The sequence below is a fragment of the Dreissena polymorpha genome, chromosome 1, assembly GCF_020536995.1.
Source record: "Dreissena polymorpha isolate Duluth1 chromosome 1, UMN_Dpol_1.0, whole genome shotgun sequence".
In the NCBI taxonomy this organism is placed as follows: Eukaryota; Metazoa; Mollusca; class Bivalvia; order Myida; family Dreissenidae; genus Dreissena; species Dreissena polymorpha.
The window spans coordinates 133,954,325-133,973,992 of NC_068355.1; the positions used below are offsets into that span (position 1 = coordinate 133,954,325).

Here is a 19,668-nt window from a genome sequence, read left to right on the forward strand (position 1 = left end):
ACTAGTTGAATTTCTAAATAAAAATTGTTTAAAGTGATATTATGGGCATTTTTCACTGTTGAATTGAGCTGAAAAGAATTAACATGTCAAAAGAGTTAGTTAATATGTGGTTACTGACCATTTATCTGCAACTCATCTTGCTACCAGTTGTTAATAAAAATAAATTTTATTTTCGATATTTTACGTGACTGGTGAGTCCTGTAAGCCGAAATGATCCGTAAAACAAAATTGTGTCTTTGTTTCGTATGAACGAACCTGCACTAAAACTAAATTAAGTATCACATTGTACATGCATGATCAGTTGTAAAACGAAAGTACAGTTGATATTCAAATGCATTATTTTTCTCTTTCAGTGATATTGTTTTTGTATGTTGATGCTGCATTAACAAATATAAGTGTATATGAAGTGAAAACACCAAAAATAAACAACGGTTGCGATAGACACCTATAAATTCCCATAATATCACTTTAAAAAAGTTTTTTGAAAAAAAAGCCTCACTTTCCTGTGTGTTCACATCCATAAACGTTTAATTGTGAACCCCTCAAAGTCATGTGATCCTGCACCGTTATACATGTATATTTTTACCTCGCTGTTGATTGCTTCAATAATGACTATTGCATGTATGTAGTTTCAATAAATATTTTACAGAATTCATCTTGTATATTTTAATTAATATGCGTTTATAAATCAATTATTAAAGAATAACTTATGAAATGTGGCCAAATGTCTGGCTTTTAGAAAAAGCTGAGAAGAAAAGTTATTTACAAACAAACACTATCCTGTGAAACAATTTATTCTAGAATATCTAAGTAAACACTAGAAAAAAAGAAACAATTAAATAACATGTGAATGTGTAAAGAATGTGAACAGAAAGACCTCATATAATAACATCACATCTACCAATATCACATAAAGATTGTATCAATACTTTCAAATTCTATCTTTCAATACAAGAGCTTTTTCTTCTAAGAACTTCTGCCCAAACTAAAATGTTGACAGTACTTTGACATGATTAAATTTAAAAAGTGTCTGTTTTAAGCAATAAGTTACCCAACATTAACTGAATACTGGTATACAATTGAAACAAGAGATAGCTACAATAGTAAATAGTTTTTACCAGATGTAGTTAAATCGCCTGAGTTGATATTAAAAATTGAATTTATCTCATATTGAAAATTATATACGTCTTCATTAAAGTCAAAAACACAATCTTTTATCTGTTTTGCATGAGGTGTTTTTATGCTAAAAATATCATAGCAAAGACCAGAAGTGGTATAATTTTTGTTATAATAATTGGATCATTGGGCAACTTATAACATGATAAATATTATGGATAACCATCTATTCTATTAATACAATATTATAATAAATATTGCCATTTGGGCAATCAGAATGTTGCTTTTTTACGAAGATTATTATTAAAATTATTAAATTAATAAGAAAGTGTAATATTCTTAGTGCAGCATAACCATAGTTGACCATTGAATGCAGCCTTTTACTGGAGTTTGACAACATGCATTTGGCAAATATATTTGAAAACATTAACATTTGTTGACAAACAGCAAAAAAGAAAATCACACCACAAACAACTCATACAAACATATTTACATTCAAATAAACATAACAATTGAAAACATGCTGGAATTAAACCATATGGAGCCCAAAACAACAGTAACAATAAATGAGCTGTATAGAGCTAATTTACAATGATTTATGGAGTCCCAATAGTGTTGTTATCTCACGAATATCAATAATGGCATCATGCTCCTTGTACCGGTACAAGTAGTACATATTAAATCTGTCAGCTATAAATATTTGATAGAAACACTGCAAATAAGTACGGCTTTCTATATTTCACGGTGAACATTGATGTTGACAGAGTATGGCCTTATTAAAATTACCAAAGTTAATGCTCATTGATTATATTATAAGACAACATTCCTTGTGTGAATTCAAACAAATTAATTTGATACAAGTGTAATCATTTGTAAAATACACCAACAAAGTCTTAACCCCTTAAAAAGGCATCAATGCTTTTTATCTTGTTGTTCAGAGCAACGCATTTTCTATTTCTGTGAAATTCCCTTGACAACATTCTTGTTTTCTAGCATGCAATAACAAAACAGGCTTTCTTTGTTAAACATATGCCTGGATGTCATACAACATTGTAGTTTCCCATATTTAGAAAATGTTCGATACATGGGATGTGGTAAATACTGCATTTCAGCAGTGACAACCTTAGCTCTATTTTATCCAATAAATCAACTGCCATACACTGTATATACAGATATATAAGAACATATCGAAAGGCCAGTCTTTGGGAAAACCTGTCTAAATGCATGTGTGAAAAGTATTGTCCCAGATCAGCCTGTGCAGTCTCCGCTAGCTAATCCTGGACCACGCTTTCTGCTGTTATGGTATTGTCGTTACAAGGTTGTCTCTTCTGAACCAAATTCCGGTCTAGACGGAAAGTATAGTCCCTGATTAGCCAATGCGGACTGCACAATCTAATATGGGACTATATTTTATGCACTTGAATTATGCCCCATTTACCCTCAGAAGGGCTCATAACCCTTTACCCTTTAGATACGTATTTTCACACATATGTAGTCCCTTAGTAAGTTATATTTAATATAAGACCTTTATTACTAGATTCAAGATTTTAAGGCTTCATTTCCAAAACTTTTGTTACTGATGAGCAGCAAACAGCATAAAACCTGAACAGACTGTGAGTTACTCTCACGCTGTTCTGGTTTTATGCTGGTTGCAAAAGCCATTTTCACTTTGCTTCTTATGGGGGAAAGGGTTGAAAGTGCATTGATACGACAACGTTGCATTGTATTGCTGAGATTAACTTCCTCACATGAGTATCAATATGTTCCTGGTTCTGGAAAAAGGGGGCCTAATGCATGTGTAAAGTGTAGTTTCAGATTAGCCTGCACAGTTTGCTGACAACATGCATTAAGACCTATTTTGCCAGAGAGAGGCTCAGAGGCTCCTATATACATTTACTTTACATATAAACTCAGTGCAACAATATTGGAATAGATTTCAGTTAATAAAAACACAAATATATTAAACAAAAATAGCATACTTAAAATATAAAGTGATTACCAGTAATAAGAAATGAAAGAGCGATCATTTTTTACTACATGTATTAACACTTTTGTTCATCCATTTACATCTGAAAGCCTGACAATGGGATTGTTTTTCTCACTCCTCTTAGTCTTTAGCAGCACAAAAGTAAAATAATCATGAATACCAATAAAAATATGATCTTTTATCTTCATCACATCATCAATAAAAACAAAATAATATATATCAAATAATACATACAATTAAGTACTACAACCATATTAATTAATAAAGAGAACATATTCCGAATATTCAAAAGCAGAACAACATTATTTATGGTAATTTTGTTTGCAGTATTGAGATGTAACCATGCATCATTACTAATACATCTACCACCAAAAATATGCAAAATAATCAGAAAACAGCTAATAATTGCCTTCTACCTCGTATCTAAGCAACTGGATTACAACCCACACAGTGAAACAGATGTGATATTTTCTGGAGGTTTTCCAATACATTTACAACCTTACATTTATTTGTCACTAAATCAATACTAACCTTTACAGAGTATAGTGTGCATGGAAATTTATACAAAAGGTGTATCTTTATGCTAAAAAGGGGCAGATACTTATACTGGGACACACTCAAAAGGAGAATTAATTCTTATGCTTAATGTTTACATTTGTCTGGGATAATTAACCTTTATATTGTGGGTAGTTCAACTTTAATAAATATGATATGTGCTCTGTGAAAAGGGGGTTTAGTGTATGTGCGTAAAGTGTCGTCCCAGATTAGCCTTTCTTGAAACGAAAAATAGCATAAAAAAATAAATAAATGAATAACTGCACAGGCTAATCTGGGACGACACTACGCACATGCATTAAACCCCCTTTGCACAGAGCACGGGTCATATGTTTACAATATATTCATTTGGTTAAAGAAGGTTGTTAGAATAACAAATTATGTTGCGCATAGTGGGGATGTTTTATAAGTTCAACTTAATCCCAAACACTGTCAATTTTGTGAAAATGTGCAAATAGATCCTAAAATTCCACCCAAACTCAAAATTAAATGCTCATAAATATTGTATCCATTTCACAAACATTGTTCTGTTCACAGCATAAATTTACATAAAACTCTTTAAAATCATACCATGTCTGTTACAGGAAGAAATGTACATTAACATCATCATCAACTAAAACAACATATCATGAGAAGTCTTAGACCACTATGACGTCAAAAAGAAGAATGAAAGGCTTCATTTAATTTCAAGTAACATGTGCGATATTGGCTTAAGGAGCAATGTTCTTTCTTCTGAAAATAAAGTACCAAGTAACAAACAATGACCCTACACAGGCTTGGTATAAATCTTCTCTAGTCTACGCACTACAAGCTTTAAAGAACATATGACGCATGAATAAATGAATCATGCACCAACTAATCTTAAGTTAACCACACATTGTGCACACAAGGTTTATTTCTCATTATATTACAGTCACATGCTGAACTCAACTCTTGAACTTTATCACAGGAAGTGATCATTTGAGTGTTATAATAACTAATTGCTTTTCATTATGTTATAATACTTATTCAAGTGTTACAAAATTATATGACACTCCATACATGGATTTCTTGTTTTTGATTAAAAGTTTTCTTAAGATACAATGATTTTCACTAAAATAATTGTAACTTCACAAAATGCAATCTATACCCAAAGTGCATATAAAGTAACAAACTGCATGATGGCTCATTTTGTTAAATTTGTATAATTATTGGTTCTGACTAAAGACAAGAGGACCCAATACAAATGAACCCCTCTAAACCGGACAACCTCGGGACCGACAGGAGTCGGGAAATTCTGATTTAGAGACGATTCCGGTTTAGAGGGGACTATTTTACTTTCAGAAAGTCAATTACATAGCCTAATGTGGAAAAAATATCAGCAAATTTTAATAGTTTATTTACATATATCAGCAATAACTGTCACAACATAAATCAAACAGTGCACCCTGAAAAACAATATTTTATACATGTATGCATTTGTTATGTGAATTTACTCTTTTCACACGATATCCCCGATCGTTGATTTTCCTACCCCATATTTCTCTGACAGCATTCTTAGTGTAGGTATAGAGAACATCTCTGACTCTTATCAATTTGATTTTGTCTTGTAGAGACAATACACACGCATTTGCTTAGAAGGAGGTTCATTCACTGTTTTAGGCTTAGTTATCTTAATCAACAATTTGAAATTCTAAATGAATATTTTACTGCATTCGCTTCAATAACTCTGCAAATCACCATTTTATGACACTAAATAAGCAATTGTAATAAACAACACAAAATTAAATAGCATTAAGATTATTAAAATTCAGCACGGCTTCCTACATCAAAAACAAAGCACACTAAAGAACTCTATGTTTGTTATCAGTAATTATATTCAATATTATCACCTCCATCGATCGATATGTACATCACAGGACAAGTATCTTTAAATTGTTTTGCGATTTTTACAGTTTGCAATTGTTTCGTCCACCTTTGTTAATTTCACTCGTATTTAATCCGCTATTCACCACTTTTTGACACTAGGTCTAAGGTGCAACCGGCCCTGAGCGGTTTTGAGAGGTACAATTACGTATGGAATGACCCAATTTTGATAAAAAAATGACCGGTATTCAGAATTGAGGGGATTCCGGTCTTGAGGAGATATTTTTCGTATGGTTGTATAGGGGAAAAATGGGACCGGATAACATGTCCGGTTTAGAGAGATTCCGGTAAAGAGAGGATCCCGTATAGAGGGTTTCCACTGTACATATATTTTGTTTCACAACTTACAATCATAACTAAAATTTAACATCAGAACAGCATCCAATTACCCTGTTAATGGTGTAAAGCAACAATTGGAAGACAGTTGTAGAGCTCATGTTCATAGAAAAAAAAACAATAGCATAGAAAATGAAGCACATTAATTCCATTAGTTACAATACAACATACATGTTTCACACCCTACAAATCTGTTATTATATTTTTTCTCATAAGGTTAAAAAATATATACACAGAAACACGCATCAAAACATAAGTATGCTATGCAATGTGCAAACAAAATATGCAAATAACAAATATGCAAGCAAGTACATCAAAGTTTCACAATACTTGATGTTGTATTTCCATTCTACCTAACAAACTAGTTTGCTCACCTGAGAGGAGTCAGTTCATTCAATCTTTACCAAATGTCAAACTTGACCCAGATATTGTCCAGACAAACACCCTGGTCAAGTTTCATCATTATTGAACCAAGACTCTGGCATATGGAGTGTTTTTGTTTTTGTAAGATTTGACGTGGTGGCCTATATTTTGAGTTGACCCCCCTTACCAAACTTCAAACTTTGCTTACAATAATAAATATTATCACCAAGATTCATAAATTCTGAAACAATATTGTGACCTCTAGAGTGTTTACAAGGATTTTGTATAATACACAATGTAATGAACATTTGGACGATCTAAGGGCAATAATTATGGCATTAATTATATGAAATATATATCAAAGCAATCTTTTCACCAAGTTTCATGATGATTGGGCAAAAAATGTGACTTCTAGAGTGTTCACAACTTTTATATCAATATAAGAACCCCTTCCCCCTCGCCGACCATGTTATTCTACTGACCGGAACCATTTCAAACTCAACTCTCATATCAAAGTAACAAATATTCTGACTAAATTTCATGAAAATTGGGCCAAAATGTGACTTCTAGAGTGTTCACATGTTTTCACATGTACATATAGAGAAAAATGGCCCGCCCAATGTTTTGACCAACTTTCATGATGATTGGGCAATGATTGTGACTTCTAGAGTGTTTACAAGGTTTCTCTATAGCCAAATAAGGAAAACTGCCCCCCCCCCCGGCAGTTATGTTATTCAACTGACCAGAACCATTTTCGAACTCAACTCTCATATCAAGGAAACAAATGTTCTGACCAAAATGAATGAAAATTGGGCCAAAATTGTGACTTCTAGAGTGTTCACATGTTTTCACTTTATACATATAGAGAAAAATGCCCCGCCCACTGGCGGCCATGTTTTTTCACCGATCTGGACCATTTTTGCACTTGTCCGGGATATCAATAAAACCAATCTTTTGACCAACTTTCATGATGAATGGGCAAAAATTGTGACTTCTAGAGTGTTTACAAGGTTTCTCTATAGCCAAATAAGGAAAACTGCCCCCCCCCCTGCAGCCTTGTTATTGAACTAACCGTAACCATTTTCGAACTCAACTCTCATATCAAGGGAACAAATGTTCTGACCAAATTTCATGAAAATTGGGCCAAAAATGTGACTTCTAGAGTGTTCACATGTTTTCACTATATACATATAGAGAATAATGCCCCGCCCACTGGCGGCCATGTTTTTCACCGATCTGGACCATTTTCGTACTCGTTCGAGATATCAATAAAACCAATGTTTTGACCAACTATCGAAAGACATGATCATTGGGCAAAAATTGTGACTTCTAGAGTGTTTACAAGGTTTCTCTATAGCCAAATAAGGAAAACTGCCCCCCCCCCCAGCAGCCATGTTATTGAACTGACCAGAACCAGTTTTGAACTCTACTCTCATATCAAGGAAACAAATGTTCTGACCAAATTTCATGAAAATTGGGCCAAAAATGTGACTTCTAGAGTGTTCACATGTTTTCACTATATACATAAAGAGAAAAATGCCCCGCCCACTGACGGCCATGTTTTTTCTCCGACCTGGACCATTTTCAAACTAATCTGAGATATCAATAAAACCAATGTTTTGACCATTTTTCATGATGATTGGGCAAAAATTGTGACTTCTAGGGTGTTTACAAGGTTTCTCTATAGCCAAATAAGGAAAACTGCCCCACCCACTGGCGGCCAACATATTATTAAGACAAACATTTTGAGAAAAGTTACATGAAGATTGGGCATGAAATGTGATTTCTACAGTGTTTACAAGTTTTTTCTTTTTTCTGACCTAGTTTTAGACCCTGCACAACCCAGTTTAGAACTAGACATAGATTTTAATGAGACATAGCATTATACCAAGTTTCATGAAGATCGGACAATAAATGTGGCCTCTAGAGTGTTTACGTACAAATGTGGACGGACAGACAGACGACGGACAAAGACTGGTCACAAAAACTACATAAAACCACATAAGATAGTTATGATGATAAATATTGCACGGTGACACTGACAATTACAGCAAGTAATTAAAGGTGAACAGTTTTTTTTAGTTAGGATATGAAATTTTCTACTTAAAAATGCACATATGTGTGAACAAGTCCCTTTACCGGTAAATGCCTAAAAATAACAAGCATAATAAAGATTAAAGAACCAAGACATATAAAACAATGTGTATTTCATTTCTGTCTAAAAATAACTTCATCACAACATGACATTACCAGGTTTACTGGTATTGGTAATAACAATACTAAATGATCCATCAGTTGATCAGATTTGTTCATAAACATGACAATCATAACTGGCTGGCAGGGGCTAAACAAATTACCATCAATGTAATAATTATCTTTTGTCAATCAAATTTGTGTTTTTGTCCTGCTTACAAATATTATTAATTGTCGGTCAAATTGCCTATCAGGTTAATTCAATGTAATGCCACTTCCTGTAGTTGGTGTCAAATAACCCCTCAGGCATAATCTGTACAAAATATACAACCTACTGTACTTGAGATTACATTTAAATGTAAATTTTAACTAAGGAGCAATAAAGAATGACTTTAAAGCCATTTTCTTTCGGATGACAGTGATACACATTTACATCAGTAATGATGTTTGAAAGACATTTAAAAGTCATTGGAGGATTAACACAACCATAAACATTGAATATGTGCCAACTTGCCACCTCGCCAACAATTACCATAAAGCCCTGTCTGTTTACAATGTCATTACATGGGTTACAAATGATATCGTTGGAAGTATTGTGGCACACTTCACAGAACTAGACCTTTAAGTGTTTTATTTTTAAATTAGAAATATGTTAATGAGATAAAGACAAATTATTGTAGTAATTATTTTCATAATATTCCACAATTTAATGTATTTGAAAGCAGGTTTTTTATACTTTATTTCAAAACAAAAGATTCATGTACATCATGTATTTTGATCTCAAAATTTCAAAAGTCAAATGTATTTATTAATGTGATCACATGAATTATAACTACCCGGTAAAGTAGAATCCTGCTCTCTGACAATTTACTAATGCAAATTATCTGGCTTGCATTATTTTGATACAAATGTTATAAAGATTAGATGCATAAATAAAATAATTTTGGACTTAAGTATTTGTCCACATTATAACCCCTGACTCTCTGTTTTCAAAATCAATTGAAATCCCCGAAAAATGAAGTAGTCAATATCCTATCATTGTACATGTCCTGTGATTTGAAAGTACCAATAGCATGAATTCTAAAATTAAATAAGTAAATGTTTATTTTGCTGAAAGCCATATGTTTAAAATATAAAAATTTAAAACATACATTTTTAAAAAACAACAATATCATGTAATAATTGTAAGGGGAAAACAAGAGCACCGCATAACGGGTGCCACGCTCGGCTGCGAAAGCTTGTAAGAATTTTTTTTAGAGGTCACAGTGACCTTGACCTTTGACCTAGTGACCCAAAATGGATGTGGCGTGTAGAACTCATCAAGGTGCATCTACATATGAAGTTTCAAAGTTGCAGGTGGAAGCACTTTGATTTTAGAGCCAATGTAAATGTTTTAGCACGACGCCGGCGGACATCGGACAACGAGCAGGCTATGACAATACCTCGGGTTTTCTCCGAAAACAGCCTCACTAATAAAAAAAATGACTTCAACTAATAAAAAATGTGTAGTCCCCAAAAAGCCCAAACATATGCTTGCTTTTGGTTTAATCAAAAATAGTATGAAAATGCACCATTATTTATTATGAAACTATAAGCATTTTTCTTTCAAGTAATGTATTCATGATGACCCAGTCTGTCAATCTAGACCAATAAAACAAGAAAAAAAAATTCCCCCATTAATTCTTTATTGTATGTTCATTTTGTAACCTACAAGCAAGGGCAGTTTTTATGCCATAATGCATTTTAAAATTACACCAGCTATGAACACAAAACACTCCTATATGTAATTAACAACAATGTCCTCACAAACACTTGCACTGAAGTATTTATTTGTTAACAAGGTTCAGAGTTCAACTAGAAATGGCGCGGCAGAGGCCGACGCGTATCCCCACGCCGAATGTTTGACATAGGTGTGCCCCAGGGTTGGTAATGGGGCCATGCATAGCTGAGATTGACCGTATTGTCATAAGAGAAGTTCATAATCAATTAGAAGTGAATTGGTGTAGAAATGAAGAAGTTATAGTAAAAGGCAATTTTGGGTGGGTGTGACATATGTGGGCAGGGCGCCCCAGGGTTGGTAATTGTGCCATGCATAGTTGAGATTGACCGTATTGTCATAAGAGAGGTTCAGTATCAATTTGAAGTGAATCGGTGTAGAAATGAAGAAATTATAGTAAAAGGCAATTTTGGGTGGGTGTGGTCTATGTGGGCGGGGCGCCCCAGGGTTGGTAATGGGGCCATGCATAGTTGAGATTGACTGTATTGTCATAAGAGAAGTTCAATATCAATTTGAAGTGAATCGGTGTAGAAATGAAGAAATTATAGTAAAGGCAATTTTGGGTGGGTGTGGTCTATGTGGGCGGGGCCCCAGGGTTGGTTATGGGGCCATGCATAGTTGAGATTGACCCTAATGTCATAAGAGAAGTTCAGTATCAATTTGAAGTGAATCCGTGTAGAAATGAAAAAATTATAGTAAATGGAATTTTTTGGTGGGTGTGGCCTATGTGGGCGGGCGCCCCAGGGTTGGGATTGGGGCCATGCATAGTTGAGATTGACCCTAATGTCATGACAAAAGTTCAGTATCAATTTGAAGTGAATCCGTGTAGAAATGAAAAAATTATAGTAAATGGAAATTTTTGGTGGGTGTGGCCTATGTGGGCGGGGCGCCCCAGGGTTGGGAATGGGGCCATGCATGGTTGAGATTGACCGTATTGTCATAGGTGAGGTCCAGTATCAATTTGAAGTGAATCGGTGTAGAAATAAAGAAGTAAATGTAAAATAACCTAAAAAAATGAGTGATAATTTCTGACGCGGCCCCACCCCAACCCCTATAACTTTTGACCCAGGGGTCAGATCAAAATTCCAAATAGTGCAGGGTCGCACATATGCTCATAGCTACCATGTGTGTAAATTTCAAGGTTCTAGTGCTTTTAGTGTAGGAGGAGATAGTGGCCAGGACGGACGGACAGACGGACGGACAGACGGACAGACGGACGGACGGCGGAGATCACCACAATATCCCCACCTTTTTTTCAAAAAGCGTGGGGATAATGAGACATGATCACTCTGTCAGGAGACTAGAATCAAGAGTAATGTTTCCACTGCACATTATTACTCTTTATAATACCATTGGTCCTGTCACTGAAGGATGCAGAAAATACTGACAATGCAGGAACGCTCCATTCATTACATACAGCTAAGTTCATTTTACTGGAATGCATCGCTGTATCAGTGTTTTCGGCGTTGATGGTTCATTCATTGAGATGTCACTTTGGGAAGAATCACTTTCATTTTGTACATGTCCATTCTTAGTGTCCTTGTTTTCCATTGTTTCAACCAGTTCCTTTTCTTTCTGAGCCCTTTTGGAAGAGTCAATGAGTTCATCAACCTGGCTATCCACAACAGAGAGAGCTATTCCAAACTGTGCTGCGTAGTATGTCACCATGATTATTGGGTGTGCATAGGGAATCGGAAACTTAAATCTGTCAATGGCCAGGGTGACATCTGATATCACGAAAGCCAAAGCACCGAAGCACCCAGACAGCTTGGTCCACTTAATCACGAGATCGCCAAAGAACTGAACTCGGGCCACTGCGCGCCATGCCATGGTGCATATCACAGTGATGTAAGCTGCCACCATGTAAAGCATTATTCCATGTAGGGCAGTGCTGAGAAACGAATACACCAGAAACCCGAGTCCAAACACCACTGCCCCTGCATATGGGTTAAACGGCTTCCATCCAAAGGCTCTTGAATAGCAAATCTGTGCAATAGCAAAGCAGGCAATTCCGACCTCAAAATATTTCTTCGCCCACACAAGACAAGCATCTCCTAAGCAAGAAAATATGAGTCCTATAAGGATCCGTCTTGAATAGCGGTAATACTCTGTGATGTTCATTCCATTTAAGAGAACAAACAGAATCAGTGAAATAATTGGAAGACATTTCACTATGCAGAAGAACCAGGGTGCGCTTGTTTCTGTAGCTGGTGTATCAGCAAACAGCACAAAGAAAATGGTGCAGGTCTTGAAGAATGGAACCAATTTTGGTCCAACACTCTTCAGCTGCAAAATAATAAAAATTGTCCATGCATTTACCTGGTAATGGCAAACCCTTACAGAAAAATGGAACCAAAATGGGTACATCTTGGTAATAAATCTATTTTATTGATTTCATGGTTTTGAATTACATTAATACATTATTTTAAAGCATGTTTGGATGGGCAGAAACTGAAAGAATGAGAGACATGTGGTTAAAATTGTAAGGCTTGTAATATGTTATAGAGACAAGGCAACGTTGATACACTACCTAATAACACTGACACAATGATGCAATTTTCATTTAGGTCAGCAAAACCTTTGTTATGTCTTATGATTTAATGCTCTGAGCCCTAGGTAATATGTGTATTCGTTCTTCAATTAAAACAATTTTATACTTTATTACAACTTATATTTCATTAAAAAAAACATATCAAGAACTTTCACTTCAAGTTCAATATTTTCATTGTTGACCAACACAATACATTTAATACGCAAATTATGAAAATGCAGTTTTACGTCCATTCTTTTGTGCAATTGTCTTCATGTTTTATATAAACTGGTTCTTTATAATAATAATAAAGAAAATATGTAAATGTCTGAAAGATAAATAGTACTCACAACTGTAAGCGGCTTTGTCATGGTGAGAGTCGCAGATATATCAGTGTCGAGACAATGGCCTTCCAGTCGCACATATGACCATGAGCAGTTTGTTTACTGTTTATAAATTTTCTTCGGCTCAGTTAGAAGTAATGGGATTGGTCGTTATGTCGGTTATAGGTCACGTTTGTATCCAATGCAAATTGAGTTTTCAAGCAAAACAATTATTCGGATATGCTCGGATCAGTGACGATCATCGGAAAAAACAAACGCTGCAATTGGATTACGGTATTTTGCTTAGCCAATCAAAGATTGCGATTAAAACATGCAGCAAAAAATGGTAGCTGCCTGGAAAATAAGGAAGTAACTAAACTCATTATTAAAAAAACTTCAAAAAATGTCATTTTTTAATTTAGGCCTTCCTGGCATTGGAAAGGAACAAGACTTACTTGATGCTGCGCGTGTAGGAAATTTGTCTACAGTGGTCAAATTATTATCTAGCATCAAACATGATAAGGCAAAAAGATCAAAAGTTGACAGATTAACAAGGTAAGACTAAGAGAAGTCATTGCATGTGCACTTACATTTCACACGAAGTGGAAAATACAAAGGACAACATCAAGGCACTGAACACAGTTCATTAAATGGTACCAGTCGGAATCAGCAGCATATATAGACGAGTTAATTGTTATTGTTTACATTCGGGATTTTCTGCGCATGTGCACTGACTGGTTGGCAAAAACACAGGTTACAGTCACGTAAAACATGTATATAAGGCTTTTGTTTAGTCAATTAAACAATAAAAAATCCGAAATAAACATTACAACTCTTAAACAATAATTCAGATATATCATATTTAGTACCAATAAATGTATATTCATATATATAATTTCCTCTTTATAAAAATACAAATTAGTTATTAGCATCAGAGTAAACATGGTCGGAAGACTAAATACTGACAATACCACACATTAAAACAATAAATTAGCCCTATTCTTTTTTATAGTAAGACTTTAAAAATTGACAGGTTTTTTTTTCCACTTTTTGGGAAGATAGCCCGTGGCTTTGGAATTGGGAATTTTATCCGCATTTTCATGAAATTGGGAAAATTAATTCATTAGCCTTTTTTTCCACACGAAAAGTCCACTAATTAGGGAAATACTAAATTTGATATAACACTTTATTATCATTAAAAGAACAAAATCATACAAAACTTTGTTAGATGAAATTGAATTAAAATTTAGATAAAATACGCATAAGACACTTCTTTCTATAAAAAAAAAAAATTTTTTTTGGGGGGGGAAATTGGGAATTTTTTTTTGCCACATTTTGGGAAAAAAGTATACTTTTTGGGATTGGGAACATAGCCGAATTTCGGCTATAAAATCAGGCCAAAAAAAACCCTGATTGATATTTCAAAACTTATAAAACATTTCATAATTTTATTTTAACTATAAACGGTGTGGATATTGTTATTGCTTATCAGCGATCAAAAGTGTATTATAAGAGGCGCATTTAATCAATTATAAAACAAAGCCAAAAAAACAGAATCGATAAATGTTGTGGTAAATTTCTTTTCCATAGAAAGAATTTTCGTTTCGTTTCCATTGAATTACAATATTAATACATTTTAATATACAAATGGAAATAAAACCTGCATCTTGTGCAAATTGAACTGTCTTTGCATGTATATTGAAATCTCTTAGCAAGTAATAAGGAGTGATACATGTAACAATCCAGCATTTTATGATAAATATATATATTTATTTAATTTATTTTACACAAATATTGTTTATCCATTGTGATTGCTTGGTTTCATGATGGTGTTACGTGCACTGCAAGAACATACAATCTTTACACTAAATTGCCAAGTTTACATTTGCCGGTATCAGCGTTAAATACATCAATTGTGTAGCAGTAATATTGAACAATATTTTAAATTTAAAGTTATAAAGCACTGTATTATTATGATTAAACTGGCTAACATATAAATACACATGTTCCTGTTAATCCGTTTTTGACAAATATCTTCTTTTTTTAATATGTTAAATTATTTATTAAAGCAAATGTTACGTATTTTGGCTTAAATATTAGGCTTGCTCAATATGCCAAGAGATGACATGAAGGTATCTTAAAGTCTGCCACATGTGGTCTATGCAGGGACCCAATTAAAGTATAGGTCCCTATGTTTATGACACCGGCATGTTTTCTGTGTAATTGTCTGGGCAGTCTCCGATCATAACGAGATAATATGCTTGTGACGAACAACGGTGCAATTAAACACCAGGTTAGAAATGCTGAAGCAAAAGTGTCAAAATTGGTTTGAACAATTAAATCAAACAATTAGATTTATGAATTTACTTGTTGTGTAACAAGGTTTAGTTTGTACAGATATATTAAGGTTAAAATTAGTTACTATATGTTGCGAAAAAAAAGTGATCTATTTGTTGTTTGTTTTTATCCTTATTTGTGTTATTTCATTAAATTTAATTTATTCTAAAAGAATTTCCATTTCTGAAATTTTGTATCTAAAATGGACGTGGTGATGCGTTTAGTATAGATTTTTGTGGTTACCACATACCGAGCTCGTAGATAGTGTACGTTCCACTCCAGAGCTCGTTTTTAGAAAAAAACAAATAATAAAAACAATATAATCGATCCAAAAATGAATTTCCATGCATGCTTATGTTTTATTCAGACATAAATAGTAAAATTATATTTGATACAGTTCATGATTATCAATAAAAACGATGATTATGTCAACCTTCTCTTTATGCGCTTATATGAATTCCACCTTTTTTTGCCAACCAGTGGGCCGAGTCTAATCTTTGCAGGTGGGTGTGACGTCACGCGTTAACTCGTCTATAGCAATCATTTATTATCCCCACGCTCCGAATTGGAGCGGGGGGATTATGTGGTTATCTCTGCCATCTGTCCGTCCATCTGTCCTGGCCACTATCTCCTCCTGCACTATTAGCACAAGAACATTGAAACACATGGTAGCTGTGAGCATATGTGCAACAGTGCACTATTTGTAATTTTTATCTGACCCCTGGGTCAAAAGTTGCGGCGTGGGTATACTCGTCGGCCACAGCCATGCCATTTCTAGTTCTAGTTTAGCATAACACATGAACATTGATGAGAAGAATTAAAAAAAGATTTAAAAAATGAAGGTAATCGCATGTCACTCATAGACAAATAGTAATTGAAAGTCATTACAAACTGGCAACAAAATAGGTAGTCCAACTTGTTGACGCTCTCAAATATTAAGCTACTTTTTATATTGGTAATATTTGGAGCGTGTCTATATTGTTGCGCAAGGATTTTGTGCGCAACATTCAAGCCCAGATATGAGACGATTAATATCAACAGATTGCAATAATATTTACATACCTGTGTAGATAATTCATTTCTTGATAATGTCATGTAAAAATTATGTAATGACACTTTGAATTTTGCACGCCTGAGCAATTTGAATCCAACGACTATTCAAATTTTCAATATCTCTCGATTCGCTCGCTGTGGAGATATAAATCGATAACACAGCCTTGATGTAAAGCATTCGGAAGAATAAACGGCTTAAATACAGTTTGCGTTCGTCTGTTGTGGTGCAGAGCATTATATAGTTAACCGATGTTATTATACTTTTCTGGATTAATTAAACATTGTTTTTTTTCTAAAGTGAGAATTAAAAAGTTTTGAAATTAATAACATCTTTTATTTTTATATGGTACATAAATAATAGTGATACAGATCGTACAGTATACCGTCCTATGTAACATAGAATGTAAGTAGATAAAACAAAACAGACAGAGGTGGGAAAAAGACATGTATAAAAAGTTGCTGAAACTTAGAAGAGTGAATAGAAACTGCACCATATCTGTTTTTAACATATGCTTATTAAATCGACAAAGATGAGCATACTAGATCTGCTTAGGTAAAAGTCGGTGTTAAAGCTCATGTTAAATAAAATTACGCGTACACATTACACCTTAATGCCTTCTTTTGATTGGTTCATATTTAAATCAGTTTCATGACATGACGACAGGTCAGTGAGTGTTTTGCGTTTTTAGCAGGATTTTAACTGAAGAATTTATGCTTTTGAAGTTTATAACTTCAATTCGAAGATATTTGAGATAAAAATGGACTTCTGAACTAAAACATTATGAGTTGGTAATATTAGTTTGCAATTTTACGCAAATTGTTGAAAATTTAATCTTTCTGGTGTCCACCACATAATTGACTTTTCCCCGAAAAGACGTTCCAAAGAATTTAGCCCATATAAAAAGTATCTCTAAATTTTGTGCGCGTCTTATAAATAAGACTACAAAATAGGTTGTATATCATCTTGGAGAAAAAAAATCAGCAAAACTAAATCACTGATAAATCACCATAATGATTAATAATTTTTGTTTGCTGTCCTGATAAAAAATGTTATTAATTGTTCGAGGCATGCTGATTTATCCACAACTGTTGCAATAATAGCAGAAATTGTAATCAACCACTGCTTTAAATATTTGAAACAACTCAACAGAACATAAAGCCATCCTTAAAAATTCTTTTGTTTGGCATATCCCGACCGACCCACTAAAATTGGCCCGATTTTTGCTCGCCGAAAATTCTTTCCGCATTATTTTGCCTTTCGGCTTTTTATCCTTTCCGGTTATTTGCGTCATTTAATTGAATGCTTTTTCAAGGATATCTAGAATAGCAATGAACAAAACGCGTACCCATATTTATTTTAGTCGCCTATTTATTTGGCTTATGCATATGCGATTAATTAGACTTTAAATACAATTAAACCGCTCCTGTTTTTAGCTCACCTGAGCACAACGTGCTCATGGTGAGCTTTTGTGATCGCCTTTTGTCCGTCGTCCGTCGTGCGGCGTCAATATTTGACTTGTTAACTCTCTAGAGGCCACATTTATTGTCCAATCTTCATGAAATTTGGCCAGAAGATAGGTCTCAATGATATCTTGAATGAGTTTGAAAATGGTTACGTTTGCTTGAAAAACATGGCTGCCAAGGGGCGGGCATTTTTCCTTACATGTATATGGCTATATATGGCTATAGTCAGCGCTTCCGTTAGTGGACATCCGGGCGTAAATTATGCTCGAAAACGGCAGTCGTACGTTCATTATGCAAATGGTGGAAGTCCCTTGGACGTCCGATAATCCACATGTACGCTGTTTGCGAATACACAACACGCACAATGTCAACAGTAAATCGGGTTATTTAGACGGTTAACTCCGCCCAAAGACCTATAGGTCTTTGCTCCGCCTAAGAGCTACAGTTTTCAATGAATTTTTCAGCGAGTGGTCAATATTGATTTTTCCAGCTGTCAATCACATGCTTCTTGGTAAGCGTATCAGCCAATCAGCGCTTAGGCAGCAGAATACATGCTGACCCCACGTGAAGCTGTATACAATAATATTAGCGACCTCTGCGCTACGAAGATTTTATTTAGCAATCAAATTTAATTAAGTCAACGCTTTTTTCATGTGTGCACGAAAAACACGGGAAATGTTTATTTGTTGCTAGAATGTTCTTAACTTTCCGTGAATAATAAAATCTGGAAATGATTTCGGATTACACGTTTGATTTATAAGCATTTGAATATACTTAAATTGAATAACGTTAATTGTATACCGATTGTCATAACGCATAATGCAACAAGTAGTTAAATAACGTGTTTTGAAATTGCCAAACTAAGCATATTGGTCTACATGCATGAATGACCTGACAAGTTATATTGCGATTCGGAATTAAGTGTACTTGGTATAATTAAAAGAAAGACGCTTTTTTACACTCCAAAATTTGTTTCACTTATGCAAACTTTTCTGAAAGGAGGTACATGAAACATTTTAGTTAAGTAGTTGATTTGTTGTAATCACTAAATATGAACGTGCTCTATGCTCACAAATCACGTCACGTGATTAACGCATGTTCAATGGGAATTCCCCCATCCCACAATTCAATTTGTATATGCCAAAATGGCGGACGTTGCAGACGTCAATATTGGTCGTATTTTGGTTTTCAAAATATAAATCGTAATAATACTGGATTATCGGGTAATGGATAGAGTTGGAACATGTACGTATATTAAAATTCTGAAATAAAAGTGGGACTTCAAAATTTATGTTTGGGACGTCCAAAATTTTAGGCTTGGAAGTCAGGACTTCCAACTTTTAAAAGCTAACAGAAGCGCTGTATAGTAATATCTTGTTAACACTTAAGAGGCCACATTTATTGTCTGATCTTCATGAAACTTGGTCAGAAGATTTATACCAATAATATCTTGGACGTGTTCGAAAATGATGCTGGTTGGTTGAAAAACATGGCCGCCAGGGGGCGGGGCATTTTTCCTTATATGGCTATAGTTAAACCTTGTTAACTCTCTAGAGACCACATTTTTTGCCTGATCTTCATGAAACTTGTATTAAAGATTCATCCCAGTTATATCTTGGACGAGTTCGAAAATGATGCTGGTTGGTTGACAAACATGGTGGCTGCCAGGGGGCGGGGCATTTTTCCTAATATGGCTATAGTAAAATCTTGTAAACACTCTAGAGGTCAC

General features: G+C 34.4%; 2 protein-coding genes across 2 annotated transcripts in view; one reads left to right on the forward strand and one right to left on the reverse strand.

The window, feature by feature from the left end:
- Positions 1-778: 778 nt before the first annotated feature.
- Positions 779-13,266, reverse strand: LOC127850742 (lysoplasmalogenase-like protein TMEM86A). Its single transcript, XM_052384036.1, has 2 exons — positions 13,113-13,266; positions 779-12,518 (listed from the first exon to the last, which is right to left on the reverse strand). The coding sequence occupies exons 1-2, from the start codon at positions 13,131-13,133 to the stop codon at positions 11,658-11,660; spliced, it is 882 nt and encodes a 293-aa protein (XP_052239996.1). The 5' UTR covers positions 13,134-13,266; the 3' UTR covers positions 779-11,657.
- A 20-nt stretch (positions 13,267-13,286) lies between these two features.
- LOC127850668 (protein phosphatase 1 regulatory subunit 12A-like) overlaps positions 13,287-19,668 on the forward strand; it is a 64,218-nt gene continuing 57,836 nt past the window's right edge. Inside the window, exon 1 of the mRNA XM_052383851.1 lies at positions 13,287-13,640. Coding sequence (XP_052239811.1) covers positions 13,489-13,640 — 152 coding nt within the window. The 5' untranslated portion in view covers positions 13,287-13,488. The remainder of the gene's footprint in view (positions 13,641-19,668) is intronic.

Coding starts and splice junctions, on each gene's coding strand:
- LOC127850742 (XM_052384036.1), bottom strand. CDS start 13,133: ATGACAAAGCCGCTTACAGTT. Junction 12,519..13,112: donor TGACAAAGCCGCTTACAGTT/GTGAGTACTATT, acceptor ATTATTTTGCAG/CTGAAGAGTGTTGGACCAAA.